Genomic DNA, 22,548 nt, shown 5'->3' on the forward strand with positions numbered 1-22,548 from the left:
TCGTAAACCGCAAGGGGTAGTTTTCAGTGGTGCTGCAAGCACTGGTGGATCACAAGGGACGTTTCACCAGCATCAGTGTGGGATTGCCGGGAAAGGTGCATGACACTTGAACAGCTGCAAGAAGGAACTTACTTTCCAGACCAGAAAATAACTATTGGGGATGTTGAAATACCTATAGTTATCCTTGGGGACTCAGCCTATCCCTTAATGCCCTGGCTCATGAAGCCATATACAGGCACCCTGGACAGTATTAAGGAGCAGTTCAACTATAGGCTGAGCAAGTGTAGAATGGTGGTAGAATGTGCATTTGGACGTTTAAAGGGTCGCTGGCACAGTTTACTGACTCGGTTAGACCTCAGCGAAACCAATATTCCCATTGTTATTGCTGCTTGCTGTGTGCTCCACAATCTCTGTGAGAGTAAGGGGGAGACGTTTATGGCGGGGTGGGAGATTGAGGCAAATTGCCTGGCGGCCGATTACACACAGCCAGACACCAGGGCGATTAGAAGAGCACAGCTGGGCGCCCTGCGCATCAGAGAAGTTTTGAAAACCAATTTCATGACTGGCCAGGCTACGGTATGACCGTTCTGTTTGTTTCTCCTTGATGAAAACCCACCCCCTTGGTTGACTCTACTTCCCTGTAAGCCAACCAACCTCCCCACTTCGATCACCGCTTTCAGAGGCAATAAAGTCATTGTTTCAAAATCATGCATTCTTTATTAATTCATCACACAAACAGGGGGAAAACTCGCAAGGTAGCCCGGCAGGGGTGGGTGAGGAGGGAAGCACCGGGTGGGGTGGTGGATGAGGGGAGGTGGGAAGGACAAGTCCACACTACAGTTCAAAACTTACTGAATGCCAGCCTTCTGTTGCTTGGGCAGTTCTCTGGGGTGGAGTGGCTGGTGCCCGCAGCCTCCCCTCGCCCCATGTTCTTGGTGAGGAGGATATGGAACTTGGGGAGGAGGGCAGGCGGTTATACAGGGGCTGCAGCGACGGTCTGTGCTACTGCTGCCTTTCCTGCAGCTCCACCAGACACCTGAGCATGTCAGTGTGCTCCCCCATTAGACTCAGCATTACATCCTGCCTTCTTTCATTGCGCTCCTGCCTCCTTTCATTGTGCTCCTCCCTCCTCTCATCACGTTAATTTAACACTTTCCTGGACTCTGCCATTGTTTGCCTCCACACATTCTGCTGAGCTCTTTCAGTGCCGGAGGACTGCATGAGCTCTGAGAACATTTCATCGCAAGTGGGTTTTTTTGGCCTTCTAATCTGCGCTAGCCTCTGGGACGGAGATGATAGGGGGAGTGTAGAAACATTTTCAGCTGTGGGAGGAAAAAAAGGGAGAGTATTTAAAACGATATATTTTAGAGAACAAAGGAAAGAGTATTTCACACTGAATCAAGAGATTCACGTTATGTAGCACATGTGCTTTTGGTACACGGTTGCATTTTGCCTCTTATATTGAGTGCCTGCTGGTTTGGTGTGAGACATCAACACACGCTCGGCTGGGCAGTAGAATTCGCCTTGCAGGCAGCCATGGTAAGGCAAAGGGTTTTGGCTTCTTCAACCTTCATAACATGTGGGAACGGTTTCAAACAGCAGCACCCTCCTTTCCCATACCAAGCAAAGCCCGTTGGGTTGGCCATTTAAAAGGAGGGGCTGTGGTTTTAGGGTGAATGTGCAGCACAACCCAAGCCCCACCTCCCACCCAATTCTCTGGGATGATTGCTTCACCCTCTCCCACCGCCCCCCACCACATGGCGAGTATCAGGGAAGATACCTGTCAGCCAAACGTGAACAGCTCAGCATGAACGGGCCTCCCCGCTCCACATGGCTAACAGCGGGGATGATTTCTTTTCAGCCAAAGGCAAACAGCCCAGCAGGAATGGGCACCTCTGAATGTCCCCTTAAACAAATTTCCTGTATTTCAACCAGGTGACCATGAATGATATCGCTCTCCTGAGAGTAACACAGAGAGTACCTCCAGGAGAGCTTCATGGAGATGTCCCTGGAGGATTTCTGCTTCATCCGCAGACACGTTAACAGACTTTTCCGGTAGCTATACTGGCCACGAATGCATCCCAATTCTTCAGGTCAAATTAATCATTAAACATGCTTGCTTTTAAACCCTGTATTATATTTACAAAGGTACACTTACCAGAGGTGCCTTCTCCGGTTTCATGGTCTGGGAGCTCCCCTTGGGAGGGTTGGGAGGGTATTGGCTCCAGGGTGATGAACATTCCCTGGCTGCCGGGGAGAAGGGATTCTCCGCTTGCGTGCTGTGTGCTATCCTCAACCTCCTCCTCCTCATCATCCACAAAATCCTCATCCCTGTTGTGTGAGACTGCCCCCTTGCTGGTGTCCACGGACAGTGGTGGGGAAGTGGTAGGGGCTCCCCCTAGAATTGCATGCAGCTCATCATAGAAGCAGCATGTATGGGGCTCTGACCCGGAGCGACCATTTGCTTCCTTTGTTTTTTGGTGGGCTTGCCTCAGCTCCTTAAGTTTCACGTGGCACTGCTTTGTGTCCCTGTTGTAGCCTCTGTCCATCATGCCCTTGGAGATTTTGGCAAATATATTGGCATTTCGTCTTTCAGAACGGAATTCTGCCTGCACGGATTCTTCTCCCTATACAAAAAGAAAAGGAGTACTTGTGGCACCTTAGAGACTAACCAATTTATTAGAGCATAAGCTTTCGTGAGCTACAGCTCACTTCCACGATATGCATCTGAGGAAGTGAGCTGTAGCTCACGAAAGCTTATGCTCTAATAAATTGGTTAGTCTCTAAGGTGCCACAAGTACTCCTCTTCTTTTTGCGAATACAGACTAACACGGCTGTTACTCTGAAATCTCCCTATACAGTGATCAGATCTAGTAACTCCCGTTAGGTCCATGCTGGAGCTCTTTTGTGATTCTGGGACTCCGTGGTCATCTGTGCTGATGAGCTCTGCATGGTCACCTGTGCTGATCAGCTTGCCACACTGGCCAAACAGGAAATGAAATTCAAAGTTTCTAGGGCTTTTCCTGTCTACCTGGCCAGCGCATCTGAGTTGGGAGTGCTGTCCAGAGCGGTCACAATGGAGCACTCTGGGATAGCTCCTGGAGGCCAATACCGTCAAATTGCATCCACACTACCCCAAATTCGACCCAGCAAGGTCGATTTTAGCGCTACTCCCCTCGCCGGGGAGAAGTACAGAAATAGTTTTTAAGAGCCCTTTAAGTCGACAAAACAGGCTTGGTCGTGTGAACAGGTGCAGGGTTAAATCGACCTAATGCTGCTAAATTTGACCTAAACTCGTAGTGCAGACCAGGGCTAAGCATCTCTGACGGTATCTTCTAGACTGAGCACTGAGCCCCATTGGATAGATAGAAAGATTAACCTAAATAATCTATGCAGAAGCGCCTGGAACCCCATAAGATTGGGTCCCTAATCCATGAACTATTGAAACTCATTTACAAAACTTTTCTTAAACATTACATGAATATATTGTCTCATACTATAGAATTACAATTTATAATCCCTATTCCATGATGAGATCTCTTTGAGCTATAATGTATCTATTTTTAGATAAAATGCTTTTGGAGGAAAAAACCTTTTTATCAAAAAAATCCAATTTAAATTAAAAAAATCCATTTTTTAATTTTTTTTTAAAACATTGATATTTATCCACCCTGCTAGAAACAATTCTACCAGCTATTTAAGCCCTACAGTCTAAATTTCATTTGTTTGTAGCAAAGTTGGTTCTGGTTTAATCAAATATGTTAGATCTGCAATAAAGAACGTTAACTGTTGAAAAATGTGAAAGATCTAAGAGAATTTTAATGAAGCATGAGTGGAAAATGAGATTACCAAACTTCTAGTGGGATTTTAGTAAAAGACAGAATTATTGTATCAGTAGGCATGTCAGTAGTGAGAACTCCATGAGTAATAAATAACTTGCATATAAATTAAAATATTCCAGAACTTAACATACTACTGTCCAATGTAGTTTTTATAGGTAAGAGGTTCAGAAATGTGTTAGTTGATCAGAGAGCAGCTTTGCATGCTTTATGGTGTAACCAGTGTTATATAGGGAAGTGGAAGTCTGGAAAGAAGGCTCATTGAATTAAGAGGATAGGGGAGCTTTTCCAAGATCCTAAATGTACTCTGGTGTGCTGCAGGTTCTCCTTTGAGTGATTGTGTACATATGCGTTCCACTGTAGATGTATGTGCGCCCAATGTACTCGAGTCAGAGACTTTTGACAGCTGTACATCTAGGCAGTGCACATGCCCCAGTTCTTTTTGTGAGTTTTGCTGGGAGTATAAAAGGGCCATATCTCCTTCTTGGTTCCTTTTCACTACCCATGGTGAGAGTCAGAGCTCCCCATAGCTTTTTACATTGGTTAGCCAGCGTTTTCTGAAAAGCTTGGCGTATATAGTTATAGATAGTTTAGTTTGTTGTAAGTATTTAGTGTAGTGATCTGGGAATTTATTATGAAAAAAATCGACAGGTTTCAAGTAGTGTGCCACCTGTGGGATGATTTTCCCTGTCATGGACAGGCACAAAAGCTGCTTAATCTGCCTGGGGAAGGACACATGAGGGACAAATGTCCAGTTTGTACCTCCTGCCCACCAGTACAAAGAAGCAGAGGACTTCTGCCTAAACGTTCACCTGATGAAGGAGGTGATGCGTCCTGTGCTGGAACCAGCCCCTGAACGTGTTCCTTTTCTGTACATCTAAGCTTGTGAATTTATATTGTATGAGTTATACAAGACATTCTTAATGTTAATTGGAGGATAGTTATGGGTATGTAATTTGAAATTGATTTGAAGACAGATGCTAGAAGGTAAGGGGCATCGTAGGAGAAATCCATCGTAACCTGCCTGCCCTCCAGGAAAATATAAATGGCTGTTGTCTTTTTCTGCCTATCCGCCATTCATTGCTTTTATAGTAATTGTAACTACAAGGTATTCTTTTGGTTCATAAAAATGTTTGAATTAATAAACCTGAGTGTTTTGGCCAGTGTGTGTTTAAACTTCATCCAACAGTTATTTAGATAGATAATTATGGGTTTTTTAAAAACCCTGAATTTGTTATTACTACATAATTTATATATTAACACAGTTATCTAAATTATATAACAACGTAGACTGGTTTAAATTATTTTTGAAATGCTTTGAATGTGAGTGAATTATTTTTTAAAAAATTAAGATTACAAATAAAAGTAGGTTTCAGAGTAGCAGCCATGTTAGTCTGTATCCGCAAAAAGAAAAGGAGTACTTGTGGCACTTAGAGACTAACAAATTTATTTGAGCATAAGCTTTCCTGAGCTACAGCTCACTTCATCGGATGCATGCAGTGGAAAATACAGTGGGGAGATTTTATATACATAGAGAACATGAAACAATAGGTGTTACCATACACACTGTAACGAGAGTGATCAGGTAAGGTGAGCTATTACCAGCAGGAGAGAAGAAGTTAAAAAAAAACAAACAAAAAAACCCCTTTTGTAGTGATAATCAAGGTGGGCCATTTCCAGCAGTTGACAAGAATATGTGAGGAACCGGGGGGGGGGGGGGGGGGGAATAAACATGAGGAAATAGTTTTACTTTGTGTAATGACACATCCACTCCCAGTCTTTATTCAAGCCTAATGTAATGGTGTCCACTTTGCAAATTAATTCCAATTCAGCAGTCTCTTGTTGGAGTCTGTTTTTGAAGATTTTTTGTTGAATAATTGCAACTTTTAAGTCTGTAATCGAGTGACCAGAGAGATTTAAGTGTTCTCCGACTGGTTTTTGAATGTTATAATTCCTGACGTCTAATTTGTGTCCATTTATTCTTTTACGTAGAGACTGTCCGATTTGGCCAATGTACATGGCAGAGGGGCATTGCTGGCACATGATGGTATATATCACATTGGTAGATGTGCAGGTGAACGAGCCTCTAATACTGTGACTGATGTGATTAGGCTCTATGATGGTGTCCCTGAATAGATATGTGGACACAGTTGGCAATGGGCTTTGTTGCAAGGATAGGTTCCTGGCTTAGTGTTTTTGTTGTGTGGTGTGTGGTTGCTGGTGAGTATTTGCTTCAGGTTGGGGAGCTATCTGTAAGCAGGGACTGGCCTGTCTCCCAAGATCTGAGAGAGTGATGGGTCGTCCTTCAGTATAGGTTGTAGATCCTTGATGATGTGCTGGAGAGGTTTTAGTTGGGGGCTGAAGGTGATGGCTAGTGGCGTTCTGTTATTTTCTTTGTTGGGCCTGTCCTGTAGTAGGTAACTTCTGGGTACTCTTCTTGCTCTGTCAATCTTTCTTCACTTCAGCAGGTGGGTATTGTAGTTGTAAGAATGCTTGATAGAGACCTTGTAGGTGTTTATCTCTGTCTGAGGGGTTGGAGCAAATGCGTTTGTATCATAGAGCTTGGCTATAGACAATGTATCATGTGGTGTGGTCTGGATGAAAGCTGGACTCATGTAGGTAAGTATAGTGTCAGTAGGTTTCCGGTATAGGGTGGTGTTTATGTTACCATCGCTTATTAGCACTGTAGTGTCCAGGAAGTGGATCTCTTGTGTGGAGTGGTCCAGGCTGAGGTTGATGGTGGGATGGAAATTGTTGAAATCATGGTGGAATTCCTCAAGGGCTTCTTTTCCATGGGTCCAGATGATGAAGATGTCATCAACGTAGTGCAAGTAGAGTAGGGGCATTAGGAGATAAGAGCTGAGGAAGCATTGTTCTAAGTCATCCATAAAAATGTTGGCATACTGTGGGGCCATGTGGGTACCCATAGCAGTGCCGCTGATTTGAAGGTATGCATTGTCCCCAAATGTGAAATAGTTATGGGTGAGGCCAAAGTCACAAAGTTCAGCCACCAGGTTTGCTGTGACATTATCAGGGATACTGTTCCTGACGGCTTGTAGCCTATCTTTATGTGGAATGTTGGTGTAGAGGGCTTCTACATCCATAGTGGCTAGGATGGTGTTATCAGGAAGATCACCGATAGATTGTTGTTTCCTCAGGAAGTCAGTGGTGTCTCGGAGGTAGCTGGTAGGGTAGGGACTGAGGAGGGAGTCTACGTATCCAGACAGTCCTGCTGTCAGGGTGCCAATGCACTGAGTGAGTTATAGGAAACTCTGCTTGTATTCAAGATTTCCTGCAGTTAGCAAGGTGGTTATGTTTTAAAGACATTTTTGCATGTAAAGATCTTTGCAGCTCACATAAATCTTTATTGAAAAATATTTGGAAAACTTGATACACAGGAGAGTGCTTTGTAGCAAGAAAATATCCTTTCTTTGATGTTCGTTTGATTTTTTTTTGTGCCTGACTTATGGACATGCAGGTGATTGGACAGGAGGCAGGAGAATGAATGCAAGGGCAGATCACAGAGGAAAGGTGAGGAGGGGAATATGATGGAAAAGGGGAAACTCAAAGGGTAGAGTCAAAACTGTAATGGGAAATGGATGGCAGTTCCCCATCTTAGGGGTATGGAGAGAGTAAGTAGAGTCACCATCCTAGCAGCCAGTAAATTTTAGTGTTAATTAAGGGTTGACTTTTCAATCTGATATTCTCTCTTGCATCCTGGCAGAAGAGCAGAGGGGAGTTGGAAAGTCCAAAGGCTGATTAAAAAACACAGTTTGGCCCCCAAATCCATTAATTTTTTTAAAAAATTGAATCTCATGATTTTTGATGTCATGTAGTTGGCAATAGCTGATATGGAGTTTTTGTAAAAAGTCTGAGCAAGGTTACAACCTATCTTGGGGCAGTTGTTGAAGTGAAGTATCAGTCAGTGTCCCTTCAGAGAGATGGCCATTTTAAACTTTCTGATCTTTAGGGTCTTTTCCCTTGATGGTTTTATACTCAGTACAAGGGAAGAGCGTAGTGAAGCAAGACACCAGCGCGACGCCTCCTGCTGGTCATTTTGGGAATTAGCTCAATTCCAGCTCCGGGGCTCCCTCTGCTGGCCGGTGTCTTGCCTTCCTCAGGCCCTGTGTCCCTCCCAGACCCCCTTTTACCTCGGGGTTCTGTCCCAGCAGTACCCCCACACTTTGGGTCTCCCCTCCCAGGGGAATCCCCAATCCTCTATCCTCACCTTGCCTCAGTGGCTACTGCCAGTAATTATCTAGCCCCTTTCACTGGGGCAGACTGCAGTCTGTAATGGCCACTCATCATTGGCAAGGGAGTGAGACCTGCTGCCTTTGCCTTTGCCTATCCCCGGGCTGCGCCTCTGCATCTCCAGTACCTTTCGTAGGCTTTCAACAAGACCTGCAGCCTGGTGGTTTACCAGGCTGGAGCTCCCCAGCTCCCTTTTCCCTTCCCCAGCACTGCTGTGCTTTCTCCCACTCAGGTACCTTACTTCCCACTCTAGGGCTAGAGTGAGACTCCTCTGTCTCCTGGCCCCACAGACCTTTTATTCAGGCCAGCTGTGGCCTGATTAAGTCAGCCACACCTGGGGCCAACAACCTCGCCAGGCTCTCAGAGCTGCTCTTAATCCCTTTTACGGTGGAGTGGGGCAGCCACCCCACTACAAAGAGTCATTGAGAAAAATGATAAGAGAAACCCTTCTCAAGACGTCATCCATCTGAAGGCGATTGTAGCTTCTGAACTGTTGAGAACACTGAGAAACGGCAACTCTTTTGAAAAAGGGCTGTTCTTTGTGAAATTCTCTGTCAGACCATTGTATCAGCCTTTGCTGAAAGAAAAACTTTCAATTATGAAAAGTAATGGGAAAAATGACCATTAATAAGAAAAAATCAAATATGGGCTTGTGGCAGGGCAGGACTCGCCCCTGCGGCACCTCCTACTGGTTGTCCAGGGAATTAGTGTTGAGCCTCTGGGGCGCCCTCTGCAGGCTGGTGTCCTGCTTGCCGCGGGGCCCCGAGTCTCTCCCGGACCCTGGTGCCCCTTTCACGCCGGGGTGGTGCCCCCTGGCAGTGCCTCCACAGATCTGGGTCTCCCCCTGCGGGAACCCCCACCCTCTATCCCCACCTCGCCTCAGTCTTTGGTTACTGCCTGTCACCATCTGCAGCATAATTCCCACTCATCATCGGCAAGGAGGGTCTGGACCTGCTGCTTCTGCCTACCCTTGGGCTGCCCTCTGCAACCTCAGTACCCTTTTCCTAGGCCTTCATCAAGGCCTGCAGCCTGGGGGTTTCCCAGGCCAGAGCTCCCCAGCTCCTCTGGCCTTTCCCCAGCCCTGCTCCACTTTAGGTACCCTGCTCAGCTCCCAGCAGTCAGGCCCCTCCCTCTTAACATGTAGATAGAAACTGTCCTCCTTGCCCACGGCCCTTCGATAATGGACAGCTGGGCCCTGACTGGGGTGTGGCCACAGCTGTGGCCATTTCCCCAATTAGCTGAGGCTTGCCGCTTTCCCTAGCAGCAGCCCTCTCCCAGGGCTGATTTCAAGCCCTTCAAGGCAAGACCAGGTGACCACCCCACTACAGAAAGGAAAGGTCAGTCTGTTCAGGCTGCCCTGCTGGGTGGAGCTCTCTCCCTTCCTGGGCTGCTGCTGCTGCTGGGAGCTCCCTCCCTGGGCTGTTACTGCTGGCTGGAGCTCTCTGCCTCCCTCCCTGGAGGGCTGCTGCTGGCTAGGACCCCTTCTGGGAGCTGCTGCTGCTGCTGCTGCTGTTGTTGCTGCTGTGGGGAGGAGGGGCCTTGCCGGCCTGTCTCCCCATCCCCACCCCTCTGGAGGGAGAAGTAGCGAGGACCCCACCACCACCATTGTCACCCCTTCTGCCTGGGTCCTCACCTGGCTGGCCACCGCCCGCTTGCTGCAGCTTCTAGGCTTGCTGCCTCGTCGAGACCACTGCAAGGAATTGTGGACAGGGTCGGTTATTGGACTGAGTGACTTTAACAGGTGGTGGTAGCCTTTTGCTGCTGTGGGGGGCTGGGGGAGAGGTGTGGAGCGCTCCCCTAGTCCTACTGCTTCCCACCACATCTTCCTTCACCACCACCACCACCCCTTTTTGCCACTACCCCCTCCGTCAACCCAGCTGACCATTAACACCTGCTGCTCTCCCCTCGACGGGGCTGCCTGCTTCTTCACCCACCATCATCTGGGACTGTTTCCAGCAGCAAGCAAGGACTGGAGTGAGCCCTACAAGCGCTCGTGGGTGCGCTCCCCCCCCTTTTTTGTTTGGACATGGCCCCTCTCCCTCAGTTGCATTTGGGTGGGAGGGTCTCCCCATTACCCCCCCAGCCCAGTTTTTCTCCTCCCTTCCTCTCGTAGCTCCCTGGAAGATTTTTCCCGGGTTGTTTGCCTGTCCCACCCTGACCCCATCCTAGGTTCCTGGGTTTGTTTGTATGCCTGCCCTGCCCCAAGCCTTGCAAGTTTGTTACTTTGCCTGCCCCGCCCTTCCCGAGGAGTTGAGTTTCCCCCCTTGTGCTCTACTTGCCCCGCCCTCAGTTGTTTCCTGTTCCCCCTGACTCCCGCTGACCCCTGCCCTGTCCAACCCGCAGTTTGGTGTGCCCATGTCCCCTTTCGGAGCGCTTGTGCCCTCCCTCCCCCCCGTTTTTTAAGTTGTTTACCCTGATCACTGCACCTCCCCGATGCAATTATAGTCCTTCCCCTTCCGAGTGCAGCCGGAGGAGCCGGTGCCCTGCCCTATGCCTGTGATTGTCCCCCTCTCCTTTGTTGTCCCCATGTCCTCCTGTTGTTAGCACCCTCCTCCCCTGCCTGCAGCCTAGTGGGAGGAGTGGTTGCTTTTTGCCTTCCCCCCCGGTACCCTCCTACAGTTCCCCCCCCCCCGCTCATGCTGGTGCCCTCCATCCTGTATACAGTCTAGCAGGGAGGAGTGGTTGGCCCTGTCCCACCTTCGCTATTCCCAATACCCTGTTTGCTGGACCCTCCTCCCCGCCTGCCGTCTACTGGGGAGGAGCAGTTGTCCATTGTCCCACCCCCGATTTAGGGCCGCCTCCTGCCTCTTTCCACCATGGAGAAGGACCCTGCCTCTGCCCCTGGTCCCGTCCCAGGCCCTGCTCCTGCCCCCACTGCTCCCATAGTTCCTCCCCTGCCACCACCCTTGCCCATCCCAGCGGCTACTTTCTCGACCACCACTAGCCTAGACTCCGTCGCTGCCATGGCTGCCCCTTCCATTGGCAAAAAGGGCCAGGGGAATAAAAAGGGCAAAGGCCCTGCCCGGAAAACAAAACCTCCTGTTGGCGGGGCTGCCCTCCCTGCCGCGGCCCTGACATCTGCCACAGCTCCTTCCTCCCGAGCCGTTCCCTCCACCAGCTCTGGGGGCGCTCCATCCCTAGCCCTCAGAGCGTATGCCCAAGTGGCCGCCGCCCCCCTGCATGCCACCACGCCATCTGCCCCAACTGCCGGCTCCGGTACCATTCCTGGTGGCTGGGGCCCCTTCCCCTCGCTGACCAGGAGGCATGGCGTCTGCTGCCTCCTGGTGTCTGCCTCGCCCCACGTTGAAACGTACATGCAGGCATTGGCATGGGTGGTAGGGCCCATGGCCATCGTGGTGGTCTCCAAGATGTATGGTAAGGTTGTGCTCTTCCTAGCGTCGGAGGCCGCCGCTAAGGAGGTGGTAGAGAAGGGCACAGTGGTGCGGGGTGTGTTCGTAGCCCTAGAACACCATAAATCGTGCGGCGCCCATAAATCGTGGGCTCGATCCCTCCCCTCCGACGAGGAGGGAGAGGAGGCCCCCTGAAAAATGCTGCGGGAGGCTGATGCTGTTACATCTTTTGCTGTGCCTCCGGATGGAGCTCAGCAGGAGACGCTGGCTATGGCAGCCATGGCAGCAGACAGAGGTGTCACCGCCCCCCTTATTGAGTACCCTCCCTAGGAGGCCTCTGTAGGAGTTCCCCTGGCCCCTTTGCCATCTGCGCCCCCTACCATTGTCGATACCGGAGCTATTACTGCCCAGGCTCCTGACGGGGAGGACTCTGGGGCCGCAGGGACTGGATTTACCTCCGTATTCGAGGATATTGAGGCCCTGGGTCTTACCCCGGTCACCCAGAGGGAGGACGACCCCCAGTCAGCGGGCCTCGATCTGGGTGGTGGCTCAGTTCCACCACCCCCTCCTCCTTCTCCCTGCCCCTCACTCCCAACTGTAGCCCCTGCTCTGGTCCTGGGGGCGCCCCCGGCTCTCCCTAGAGGCGACGGCTGATGCCGAGCGGTCCGGCCCTGAGCCTGTGGGCGTGCCCTCTAGCGCCCGGACGGAGCAGTTGGCTTCCCCTCCGGAGGGGGGCCCCACTGAAGTTTCCGTAGTGCCTGACACCGTGGCTGTGGGTGACGTGTTTCTCACAGCTCCCGTGCCCGGCGTCGACGCTGGCCTCTCTCTGACCCCGGTCCCGTTGTCCCCCGCTCCTGGCCGAGAGGAGCCGCACCCTGATAGCCCGGTTGCCGGGGACCGCGAATCCATCAGTGTCCCCGTTCCTGTTCCTACCCCTGCTCCCGGCCCCTTTCCTGCCCCGGTCCCAATATCAGCCGTTGTCCCTGCTCCCGCCCCTTCTTCTGTCCTCGCCCCTGGCCCGGTCCCCGCCCCGTCCCTGATCCTATTTCCGTACCCGATGAGTTGCTCGCCCCCTTCCCTGCCGCCGCCCCTGAGGTTGTCTCATTTCCTCTGTCTACGGACAATTCTCAGGGGGCGGTTTTCGTGTTCCCTCTTTCTAACATCATGGGGGCTGCACTATTCCCTCCGCCACTCCCTCCTGTGCCGGGGATGGGGACAGGCTGCCCGGTGCAACTACGCTGGGGTTCCGCTCCATGCTTCCCCGTCTCTGCAGGCCGCGAAGATCTTTTAGGGGCCTTACCGGAGGGCGGCGGCGGGTTGGCTGCCGCGTCCCCCTCTGCGCTGAGGGAAGAGCTGTGCCATTTCCTGCTGGACACTCGTGGTTCAAAGGGCAAGATGCAGCTCGCCCTCCAGCGCTGGGGGGACTTCCATCGTGTCCTCCGGGCTGTGAAGGGCCTTTTGGGGGAGGAGAGAGGGACCGGGAGGCAGGGCCTCACAGCCTACCAGCAGGCACGTAAATTCCGCAACTCCCTGATGACCTTTGGGGTCGAACATGGGTTGTTGCGGGGCCCGCTGGAGGCCGTCAATTCCCCTGCCCGTGAGGATTCACCCCGGCCCTCCCTATGAAGGATACCATCTTTGCTACGTTGAACACCAGGGGTTGTACCGTGGGTCTCCTCAGGAGCCAGGTGCTCTCCTTCCTTTGGGAGGGGGTACTCTGTGATCTTCCTGCAGCAGACCCACACGGCTCCAGCCGTCGAGGCTAGCTGGCGGCTGGAATTGGGGGATGACGTTTACCGTAGCCACCTCGTGTCTCGTTCGGCTGGGGTGGCCATCCTGTTCTCTCCCGAGCTATGGCCCGAGGTGCTGGGGGTAGCCGAGGTCATGCTGGGTCGCCTGTTGCATGTCCGGGCCTGCGTAGAGGGGCTAAGATTAAACCTGGTCAACGTTTACGCCCCGAACGCAGGCCCGGAACGAGTGCATTTCTATTGGCAGGCGTCGGCCTTCCTCGGCACCCTGGATCCTCACAAGTGCCTGGTCCTGGGCGGGGACTTCAACACCACCCTCGAGGAGTGGGACCTCTCAGGAGTCGAGACATCCCAGGCAGCCACAGGCGTCCTCAGGGAGATCGTGGATCATCACTCCCTGGTGGACGTCTGGTGCGACCACCACCCGGACGACGATGTTACCTTTACTTATGTCCAGGTGGAGGGAGATCGGTTGCGCCAATCCCGGTTGGACTGCATTCATATCTCGTGTTTCCATCTGGCACGAGCGTACGCCTCTGGCGTTTGGCTGGCCCGGTTCTTGGATCACCACTTGGTGACCGTGACAGCCTTTCTCAGTCTGGAGAGGTCGGGGCTGGCCTATTGGCATTTTAATATCAGCTTGCTGGAGGACGTGGGCTTTGTGACTTCCTTCTGGGAGTTCTGGCTGGCCTGGCAGGGGCAGCAGCGTGCTCTTCCCTCAGCGAGGCGGTGGTAGGATGTGGGGAAGGTGCGCACACGGCTCTTCTGCCAAGACTACAACTGGGGCGCCACCCGGCGGAGGGATGCGGTGATAGGGCAGTTGGAGCGGGAGATTTTAGAGCTAGAGAGGCGTCTCGCCTCTGGCCCCGAGGATCCACCTCTCTGCGCAGCATACTAGGAGAAGCATGAGGAGCTCTGGGCCCTGGAGGACCATTGAGCCCAGGGCGCTTTTGTTCGATCCTGCATCCGCCTCCTTTGGCAGATGGATCGCGGCTCCCGCTTCTTCTACGCCCTGGAGAAAAGGAGGGAGGCCAAAAAGCATGTCACCTGCCTCCTGGCAGAGGACGGGACCCCCCTCACAGATCCAGAGGAGATGCATGGAAGGGCCAGGGCCTTCTACGCTAACCTTTTCTCCCCGGATCCGACTGACGCCGATGCCCGCAGGGTGCTCTGGACCGAACTCCCAACAGTCAGTGCGGGCGACCGAGACCAGCTGGAGCTGCCTCTCTCTCTGGCTGAACATTCGGAAGCCCTCCGTCACATGCCCACTAACAAATCTCCAGGTATGGACGGGCTGACCGTGGAGTTCTACCGCATGTTCTGGGACGTCCTTGGCCCAGACCTTGTCATCATCTGGGCCGAGTCCTTGCAAAGCGGGGTCCTCCCTCTCTCGTGCAGGCGAGCTATGCTCGCCTTATTGCCAAAGAAGGGGGACCTCCGCGACTTACGGAATTGACGTCCCATCTCGCTCCTCAGCACGGACTACAAGGTCGTAGCGAAGGCCATCTCGCTGCAGCTTGGGTCCGTGCTGGCGGACTTGGTCCATCTCAACCAGACCTCCACCGTCTCAGGCTGGTCCATCTTTGACAACTTGTATTTGGTCCGGGACGTCTTGGAGCTGGGGCGTAAGGATGGTCTGTCGTTTGCCCTCCTGTCCCTGGACCAGGAGAAGGCGTTCAACAGGGTGGACCACGGGTATCTCCTGGGCACCCTGCGGGCGTTCGGCTTCTGGCCCCAGTTTGTGGGCTTTCTCCAGGTGCTGTACACTGACACGGAGTGTTTGGTCAGGCTCAACTGGACCCTGACTGAACCGGTCAGCTTCTGGTGGGGGGTACGGCAGGGGTACCCCCTTTTGGGTCAGCTGTATGCTCTGGTGATGGAGCCCTTCCTCAGTCGGAGGTTGATGGGGTTGGCGCTTTGGGAGCCGGAGCTGCGGCTGGTCCTGTCGGCATACGCCGATGACGTGCTCCTCGTGGTCCAGGACCCGAACGACCTGGTTTATTTGGCTGCCTCCTCCGCCCGGGTCAGCTGGGTCAAGAACTCTGGCCTAGTGGTTGGGGATGGGTGGCAGGCGAGCTCCCTCCCACCCGCGCTTCAAGCCATCCGGTGGAGTGCAGGTCCGCTGCTCTATCTTGGCATTTATCTCTTCACCACGCATCCTTCTCCGCCGGAGAACTGGCAGGATTTGGAGGCCAGGGTGGGTGAGCGACTGAGGAGATGGACAGGACTGTTCCGGTGTCTCTCCCTGTGAAGGAGAGCGCTGGTGCTGAACCAACTGGTTCTGTCCATGCTCTGGCACCGACTCAACACCCTGAGCCTGGCCCCGAGGATCCTGGCCAGGCTCCAGAGGATGGCTCTGGAGTTCTTCTGGCTGGGGCTGCACTGGGTCTCTGCAGGGGCTCTGAGTCTTCCCCTGGAGGAGGGAGGACAGGGTCTAGTTTGCTTGCGCAGCCAGGTCCATGTCTTCCGTCTCCAGGCCCTGCAAAGGCTCCTTTATGGTGCAGGTAGTCCAGCGTGTAGTATGTTGGTGCACGCCTTCCTCCGCCACCTCTGCTTTCCCTTCCGACCCCCAGGCGCGTACTCCAGTAGGTGAAGGCCGCCTTGTCACCCAATTCTCTCACTTTCCTGTGGTAAGCCCTGTAAGAGGATGTTCCCCGCCCACCCCTGGCCCTCCGGACATTTTTCTTGGGCCCCTGTTCCACGAGCCCCCCCCCCCCCCCGGCCTCTCCGCTCCCACACATTCCCTGCAGCCAGTCCGGTTTTGAACCGCACCCAGAAACCATCTGTACACGCTCGTGCTCCATACGTTACATTTCCTCACCCTCATGTCCCGCCCTGACACCAAATGGCGGGACTATCTTCCACCTAAAGAGGGTGAGGAGCCCCGGTGGGCCAGCCTTTATTCCATCTTGGTCCCACGGCCCGCCGGGGATGTTAGTTGGCGGCTCCTTCATGGAGCCATGAGCACTGGCATGCACCTGACGCAGTTCACCACTACAGCGGAGGCCTGCCCCTTTTGCGGTGTGAGGGAGAACCTGGCGCATGCCTGTCTCGAATGTGCCAGGTTGAAGCCCCTAGTCTGGCTCCTCCAGAACCTCTTGTTGAGGTTCTGGCTGCACTTTTCCCCACACTTGTTCCTCTTTGCACACCCTATCTGTGGCCCCACGAAGTCGCGAGACCTCCTCGTCAACCTCCTTCTGGCTCTGGCCAAAGTCTCCATCTACAATACCAGGAGGAGGATGTTGGACGAGGGGGTCCTCTGCGACTGCGGGGCCTATTTCTGTTCCTCCCTAGTTTCATGCATCTGGGCAGAGTTCCACTGGGCTGTGTCCGCTGGCTCCCTCAACAGCTTTGAGGAGCAGTGGGCTCTGTCCAGGGTTCTCTGCTCGGTGTCCTCCTCCGGTATCCTCATTTTGAACCTCTGAGGTTCAAACCTCAGACCTCACTCTGGTCCCTGTTTTTCATTAGTTGCCCCCTGTAATCAGTTGGTCCCTGGGTCCAGTGGTCCTTCCCGCTAGGCTGGGGGAAGGGCCTTTAGCAGTGGGTGGGCTTGCGCCCACCCACTTCCCAGGTTTTCCAATAAGACCCTGCTACAGGCCGATACGTATAATTTCAGTTACTTTTATTTGAAGAGTCTTTTATGCTGTTACTGAGATTATTAGAGGCAAAGGTCTGACACTGGGTACTCAATTTCTTAAAGGACCCATTTTTAATTATTTTTCATTCCTAAAGTAATTAAAAAATTGTAAACTGTCAAAAATCATTCTGTATGTGAACTGCTGTCATAAATATAAAGGGAAGGGTAACCACCTTTCTGTATACAGAACTATAAAATCGCTCCTGGCCAGAGACAAAAACCCTTTCACCTGTAAAGGGTTAAGAAGCTAGGATAACCTCGCTGGCACCTGACCAAAATGACCAATGAGGAGACAAGTTACTTTCAAAGCTGGGGGGTGGGAGGGAAAACAAAGGGTCTGTCTGTCTGTGTGATGCTTTTGCCAGGAACAGAAAAGGAATGGAGTCTTAGAACTTAGTAAGTAATCTAGCTAGATATGCGTTAGATTCTGTTTTGTTTAAATGGCTGGTAAAATAGCTGTGCTGAATGGAATGTATATTCCTGTTTTTGTGTCTTTTTGTAACTTAAGGTTTTGCCTAGAGCGGTTCTCTATGTTTTGAATCTGATTACCCTGTAAAGTATTTACCATCCTGATTTTACAGAGGTGATTCTTTTACTTTTTCTTTAATTAAAATTCTTCTTTTAAGAACCTGATTGCTTTTTCATTGTTCTTAAGATCCAAGGGTTTGGGTCTGTGTTCACCTATGCAAATTGGTGAGGATTTTTATCAAGCCTTTCACAGGAAAGGGGGCTAGGGCTTGGGGGGATATTTTTGGGGGAAGACATCTCCAAGTGGGCTCTTTCCCTGTTCTTTGTTTAATACGCTTGGTGGTGGCAGCATAGGGTTCAAGGACAAGGCAAAGTTTGTACCTTGAGGAAGTTTTTAATCTAAGATGGTAAGAATAAGCTTAGAGGGTCTTTCTTGCAGGTCCCCACATCTGTACCCTAGAGTTCAGAGTGGGGAAGGAACCTTAACAACTGCAGTAATTTTAAAGAAGATATGCTTTGTTTTTCTGTCCATAACAAACCTGTGTATGCCTCCTTTATGTGCTAGAATCAATTGAGTCTCAACTATAGAGTCAGTATTGATGCCCTCATTAGTTCTGTAATATTTTATTTTTTTTGGTCAGAGGAACTGGGTATGAATATTTATTTTTGATTCTTTAACATACTATCATAGTAGAGAGTGGGAACATGTTATAATCCAGGGCAGGGATCTCCTCTTTATTGGTGTTTGTTTGTAAAATGCCAAGCATAATTAGGCCCTGATATTGAATGGGGCTTGTACATGTAGCCGTAATACAAATGATTAATAACAGTAATATTATGTTAGAATTGCTGATTATTTAAAAAATTGCTTTGTGTACATTTTTATAAGAGGAGATTATTTTAAAAAGAAAAAACCTCAGTACTATAGTAGTAGTAATAATATACAAAAACAACAGTAAAAGAATCTTAAGGTTGCAATGTCAAGACCTCAGTATTTAGGAAATGCCAGAATTAAGGTTGTCTGTGATTCATTAATTTACTCTTTGTGCATATCCATTATGATAGTCTGCAGTTACACCACCTCATTCGCAATACACCTTCTGACTTCTACAACACTGAGGCATGAGTCCTACAGACAACAGCCTTATTCACTACACATCCCTGATTCATTCCCTGAGCTCTGTCCATTCTGTGCACTGAATGAGGCAGGGGTTTTATGGAAACAGTAGTAGATGATCATATAATTAAATACTTTATCATAATGGATATGTACAAAACCACAGGTTAACAAGTAGCTGTTAAAGACTGTTATCTGTGTAGACTTATCTTCTAGAGGGGTATGAGACACAAACTTTGGGTTTTATAATTATTTGCTAGACAGCAGAGAAAAGTTGAGACTCAGGAATCCTGGGTTCAATTTGAGTTCTGGAGGGGAGTATGCTCTCGTGTTTACAAACCCTCCTGTGTCTCTCCCCTCCCCCATCTGGTTCCATCACTGCCTCTCCTCAGAGCTCTTAACCTTCTCTCCAATTCCCACAGCTCCCGTCCTCATCCTCTGCTCCTATCCCTGCCTTCTTTAGTTCCTGCTCCTATATCCTCTGTCCCTATCCTCCCCCATGCTCCTATCCCTTCCTCCCTTGCTCGTGTTCCTGTTCCGTCCCCCTGTCTGCTCCTCTTCCCCTTCCTCAGCCCCCATGCCTCTGCGTGTCAGTCAAGCTGCTTAATACTTCTCCACACTGCCTGTGTGCTAGCAAGGAGCATTGAGAACACAGGAGAGAAGGTCTCCCTGTTCTCAGTTCTGGTGCCTGATGCCACAGTGTTCCCCAGCAATGAGGATGAGTAATTGCAATAAAAGTTCTGATGAGCCCAGGTTTCCTGGGATGGAGCATGCTCAGTGCGGATGGAATCTTTGGAGAATTGAGCTGCTGAACTCTAAGAAATTTCTTCTGAATATGTGTAAATATGTGAAACTTTTTATTCAGAGGTTAACTCATTCAGATTTGGGCAGTTTTCCTTGGGATAACAAAAGGCATGTGTCTGACACCCGTGCAATCTCAGTTGCCAGATTTCTGCTCCAGAGCATGGAGATACTAGAATTTCTCAATGAAGTGATTGAGAAAAAATTTTAAATAGGCAAAACACATCTTGTTCTCAGAAACAGCTAACCCATTTTGGTTGATTACCCTGATGCAAACACCTGGCATATAAAATTTCAGCCTGAATGTTGAAGTTTGGGAAAATTTAAGCAGCTGAAAACTGGGTTTTAAAATGGAAAAGGTTAAACAACTGTAACTGTAGGCATAGCTACCAGCTCTGCCTATAATAATAAATAGTAACATCAACCGAAATATATTACGATTGTGGCACGAAAAGGGAAAAAAGAAAAGGAATCTGTGCTTCACTCCCCTTGGCTAGATATATTTCCTAGGGTTGACTGTTTTCTCAGTCTCTGTCCATTTGTTTCTCTCACTCAGCTCTCCAGTATCAACCTTGTTGGTCTTTCAGCACCATCAGTTTTGATTTTTTCCTGTTTTTGTTGCTGATGCTAGCTTACATAAGGTGAAATTATTCTCACCTGTTGGTGAAGCTCAGGTAGCTTGTGGAGAATGAAATTTGAACCCCTTGTAGCCCTTACTGCAGGCTGTTGTTGGAATACTACTATCTGGAGCTCTTGTGTGACACTTGAATGGGATTTAAGCGTAATAATTGGATTTGTGCAATTGTAGATCCTGAGGTCCATTCCTTGACTTGTTTCCATCACTGTCCTTTAGAGACACTGCCACTGGGCACCCCATCCAAGCATAGTGCAACTGCAGTGTTTAAGTAGTGTGAAGGGCCTTGCTGACTCCTGTCATCCAAGATACAGCTCCTGGTGTTCCCATTGTGACCTTTGGCATTGTTTGTGCAACTTAACTGATCCCACACCAGAGAAACCGTGACAGGGCAGTGTTTACACAGTATACGTCCTTTCCACACGTTTGCTTTCCTGATTAAATGTTGAACCTATAAAATTCAAGTGTGTTAGAAATGTACTGGAATGTCTTCTCCCATGTAGGAAAGATGTTCAGGCTGAATTATTGCCTGTGTGCTGAATGTGTACTCACCACAGCTGCTAATGGTTCCAAGTAGTTTAAAGAGACTACAAACACTAAGCTGTTTCTGTCCTTCATGGGAATAAGCAGGAGTACAAGATTCTTATGGCTTGTGGTCACTGCAGAGTAAAAATCTTTCAAGAGTTAATAACCTATGTGAGCTATAGTGTCTGTTTCAAAGATTACTCTTGGGGGAATTCTCTGCCACTATGCATGCACAGAATTTATGTCCCCCGCAGATTTCTTTGATTCCCCACAGAAAAATGACTTTCTGCTGAGGAAGCAAAGGGAAGTCACAAGAGCGGTCACACAACTTTCCCCAGCAATATGTTTTGGATACCTAGGGCAGCCGGCAGAGTGGTAAATCACTGTGGGGCAAGAAGTGGGACTGGGGAAGTCCTGGTTGGTGTCTCCTACCCTGTGCTGGACTCGGTTGCTAGTCCGGGCTGGGCTGGGGAGGACAGGACTTACTCTTCCCCTGCACGGCATCTGGGACCGGGTCAGACCCACCCCAGATTTCTCTCCTGGCTGCAGGAAGTTCTGCAAACTCCATCTCTCCCCCTGCTTCCTGCACCCATTACTCCTCAGCTGCAGGGGGAGGGATCCCTGTACAGGGAGCTGCTCTTCCATCCGCCCAACCCCTGTGAATCCAGACCCCCTTATACTCAGACCCTCTCACTGAGCCTAACCCCCCTGCACTCAGAACCCACCTTGATGGACCTGACTACTCCGATGAGACACCCATATCCCCACCTCACTGAGCTCCAACCAGTTGCACCTGGATCCCCACTCCACTGAGCTCCCCCCCGCCGAGCTACCCCCCTGCCGAGCTCTATACGCCCACACCCAGAAACTCCCCACCACTGAGCCCCAACCACCTTCACCTGGACCCCCCTGCAGAGTCCCATTACCATTGCCCCCAGAACCCTGCAACAAGCCCCTGTGCATCCAGATCCCCCACTGAGCCTCCTGCACCCAGATTGCCCCACACAAAACCCTCTCAACCCACACCTGGATCCCTCCCCCCACATACTAAGCCCCTCCACACTTGGATCCTGTCTTGCTGAGCCTGTCTGCTCACACCTGGTGCACCTGGCACGGAGGCGCAGGCCCAGTCCTTGCACTGTCAGGGTAGGGTGTAGCCTCCCTGCTGAGTCAGTGTCCTGGGGCGGAGAGCTGTACAGTGATATCCCACCTCTGTGCAGCTAGTGGCCTGTGTTCCCCAATGCTATGCTGGAGCCTCCATATTTATTTGGCAAATAATATTTGCAGAATTTTGCAGAATTTTAAAATATTGTGCGAGAATTTTAATTTTTTTATGCATAATTTTTTGGCACAAAATACATTCAGGAGTAAAAGATGACCTGAGCATTTGGACGGTTTTGCCAGTGGCAGTCAGATTATTTCAGTATAAAAAAATGCAATGCCACAATTTAATACAGTATATTTTGTCCTGTTTTAGGCTGGTACAGAGGAGTTTCCATTAAGAAGCCAAATGTAAAGGTAAGTGTAAATATAGTCTCTATTTTTAACAATTATTTGAGAATGAGGACTTTCCACCTTGCTGTTGCAGCCCTAACCCATGTTCTCCCTCACTCTTAAGACTCCACTTCCCTTTACAAATATTTTGGCATACATAATTGTACTGAATTTTTTTCTGAATTGCTTCTTAGTCATCCCAAAGGTTCAGAGACCTTTTTCATCTGCATACATGTAGGCTGTATTCATTTTGACTTTTTTTTTCAAAAAAGCCCAAATGCCTAAATAAGCCTGTACAATTCTTAATTCAGGATTTTTTAAACAAATTTAAATACTTCACTTTATCAAAATAGAAATATGAGAATTTTTGAAATAAAGCCAATTGGGGAAAAATATTGTTAATGTTTTATATTTCACAGATTTTATAGTCTAATCAAGGAAATTTTGCACCAGGAGGGCTCTTTATGCTGGCTGTGAATTTTTGTTTGTGTTCATGTACGCTTAAGTATACAAAGACACAAGCTATTTCTAACATTCAACTGGCTTTTGTTTAAAATACTGTAATTTTCAATGTAATTTGTAAAAAATATATTAATGAACACTAGTGTCTAATGAATTTTTTGTTTTTTCAAAAATATACCCTACATAATCAATTAATTATATTTTTCTTCTAATAAAACTTCC

The 22,548-nt window shown here is 50.0% G+C and overlaps 1 protein-coding gene across 11 annotated transcripts in view; it reads left to right on the forward strand.

Annotated features, from left to right (window-relative positions):
- DOCK3 (dedicator of cytokinesis 3) overlaps positions 1–22,548 on the forward strand; it is a 585,647-nt gene that overhangs the window by 113,365 nt on the left and 449,734 nt on the right. For all 11 annotated transcript variants that reach the window (XM_073352483.2, XM_073352491.2, XM_073352484.2 and 8 more), the window contains exon 3: positions 21,848–21,888. In XM_073352483.2, the coding sequence (XP_073208584.1) occupies positions 21,848–21,888 (41 nt within the window). The remainder of the gene's footprint in view (positions 1–21,847; positions 21,889–22,548) is intronic.

This window comes from Lepidochelys kempii, chromosome 7 (assembly GCF_965140285.1).
Source record: "Lepidochelys kempii isolate rLepKem1 chromosome 7, rLepKem1.hap1, whole genome shotgun sequence".
Classification (NCBI taxonomy): domain Eukaryota; kingdom Metazoa; phylum Chordata; order Testudines; family Cheloniidae; genus Lepidochelys; species Lepidochelys kempii.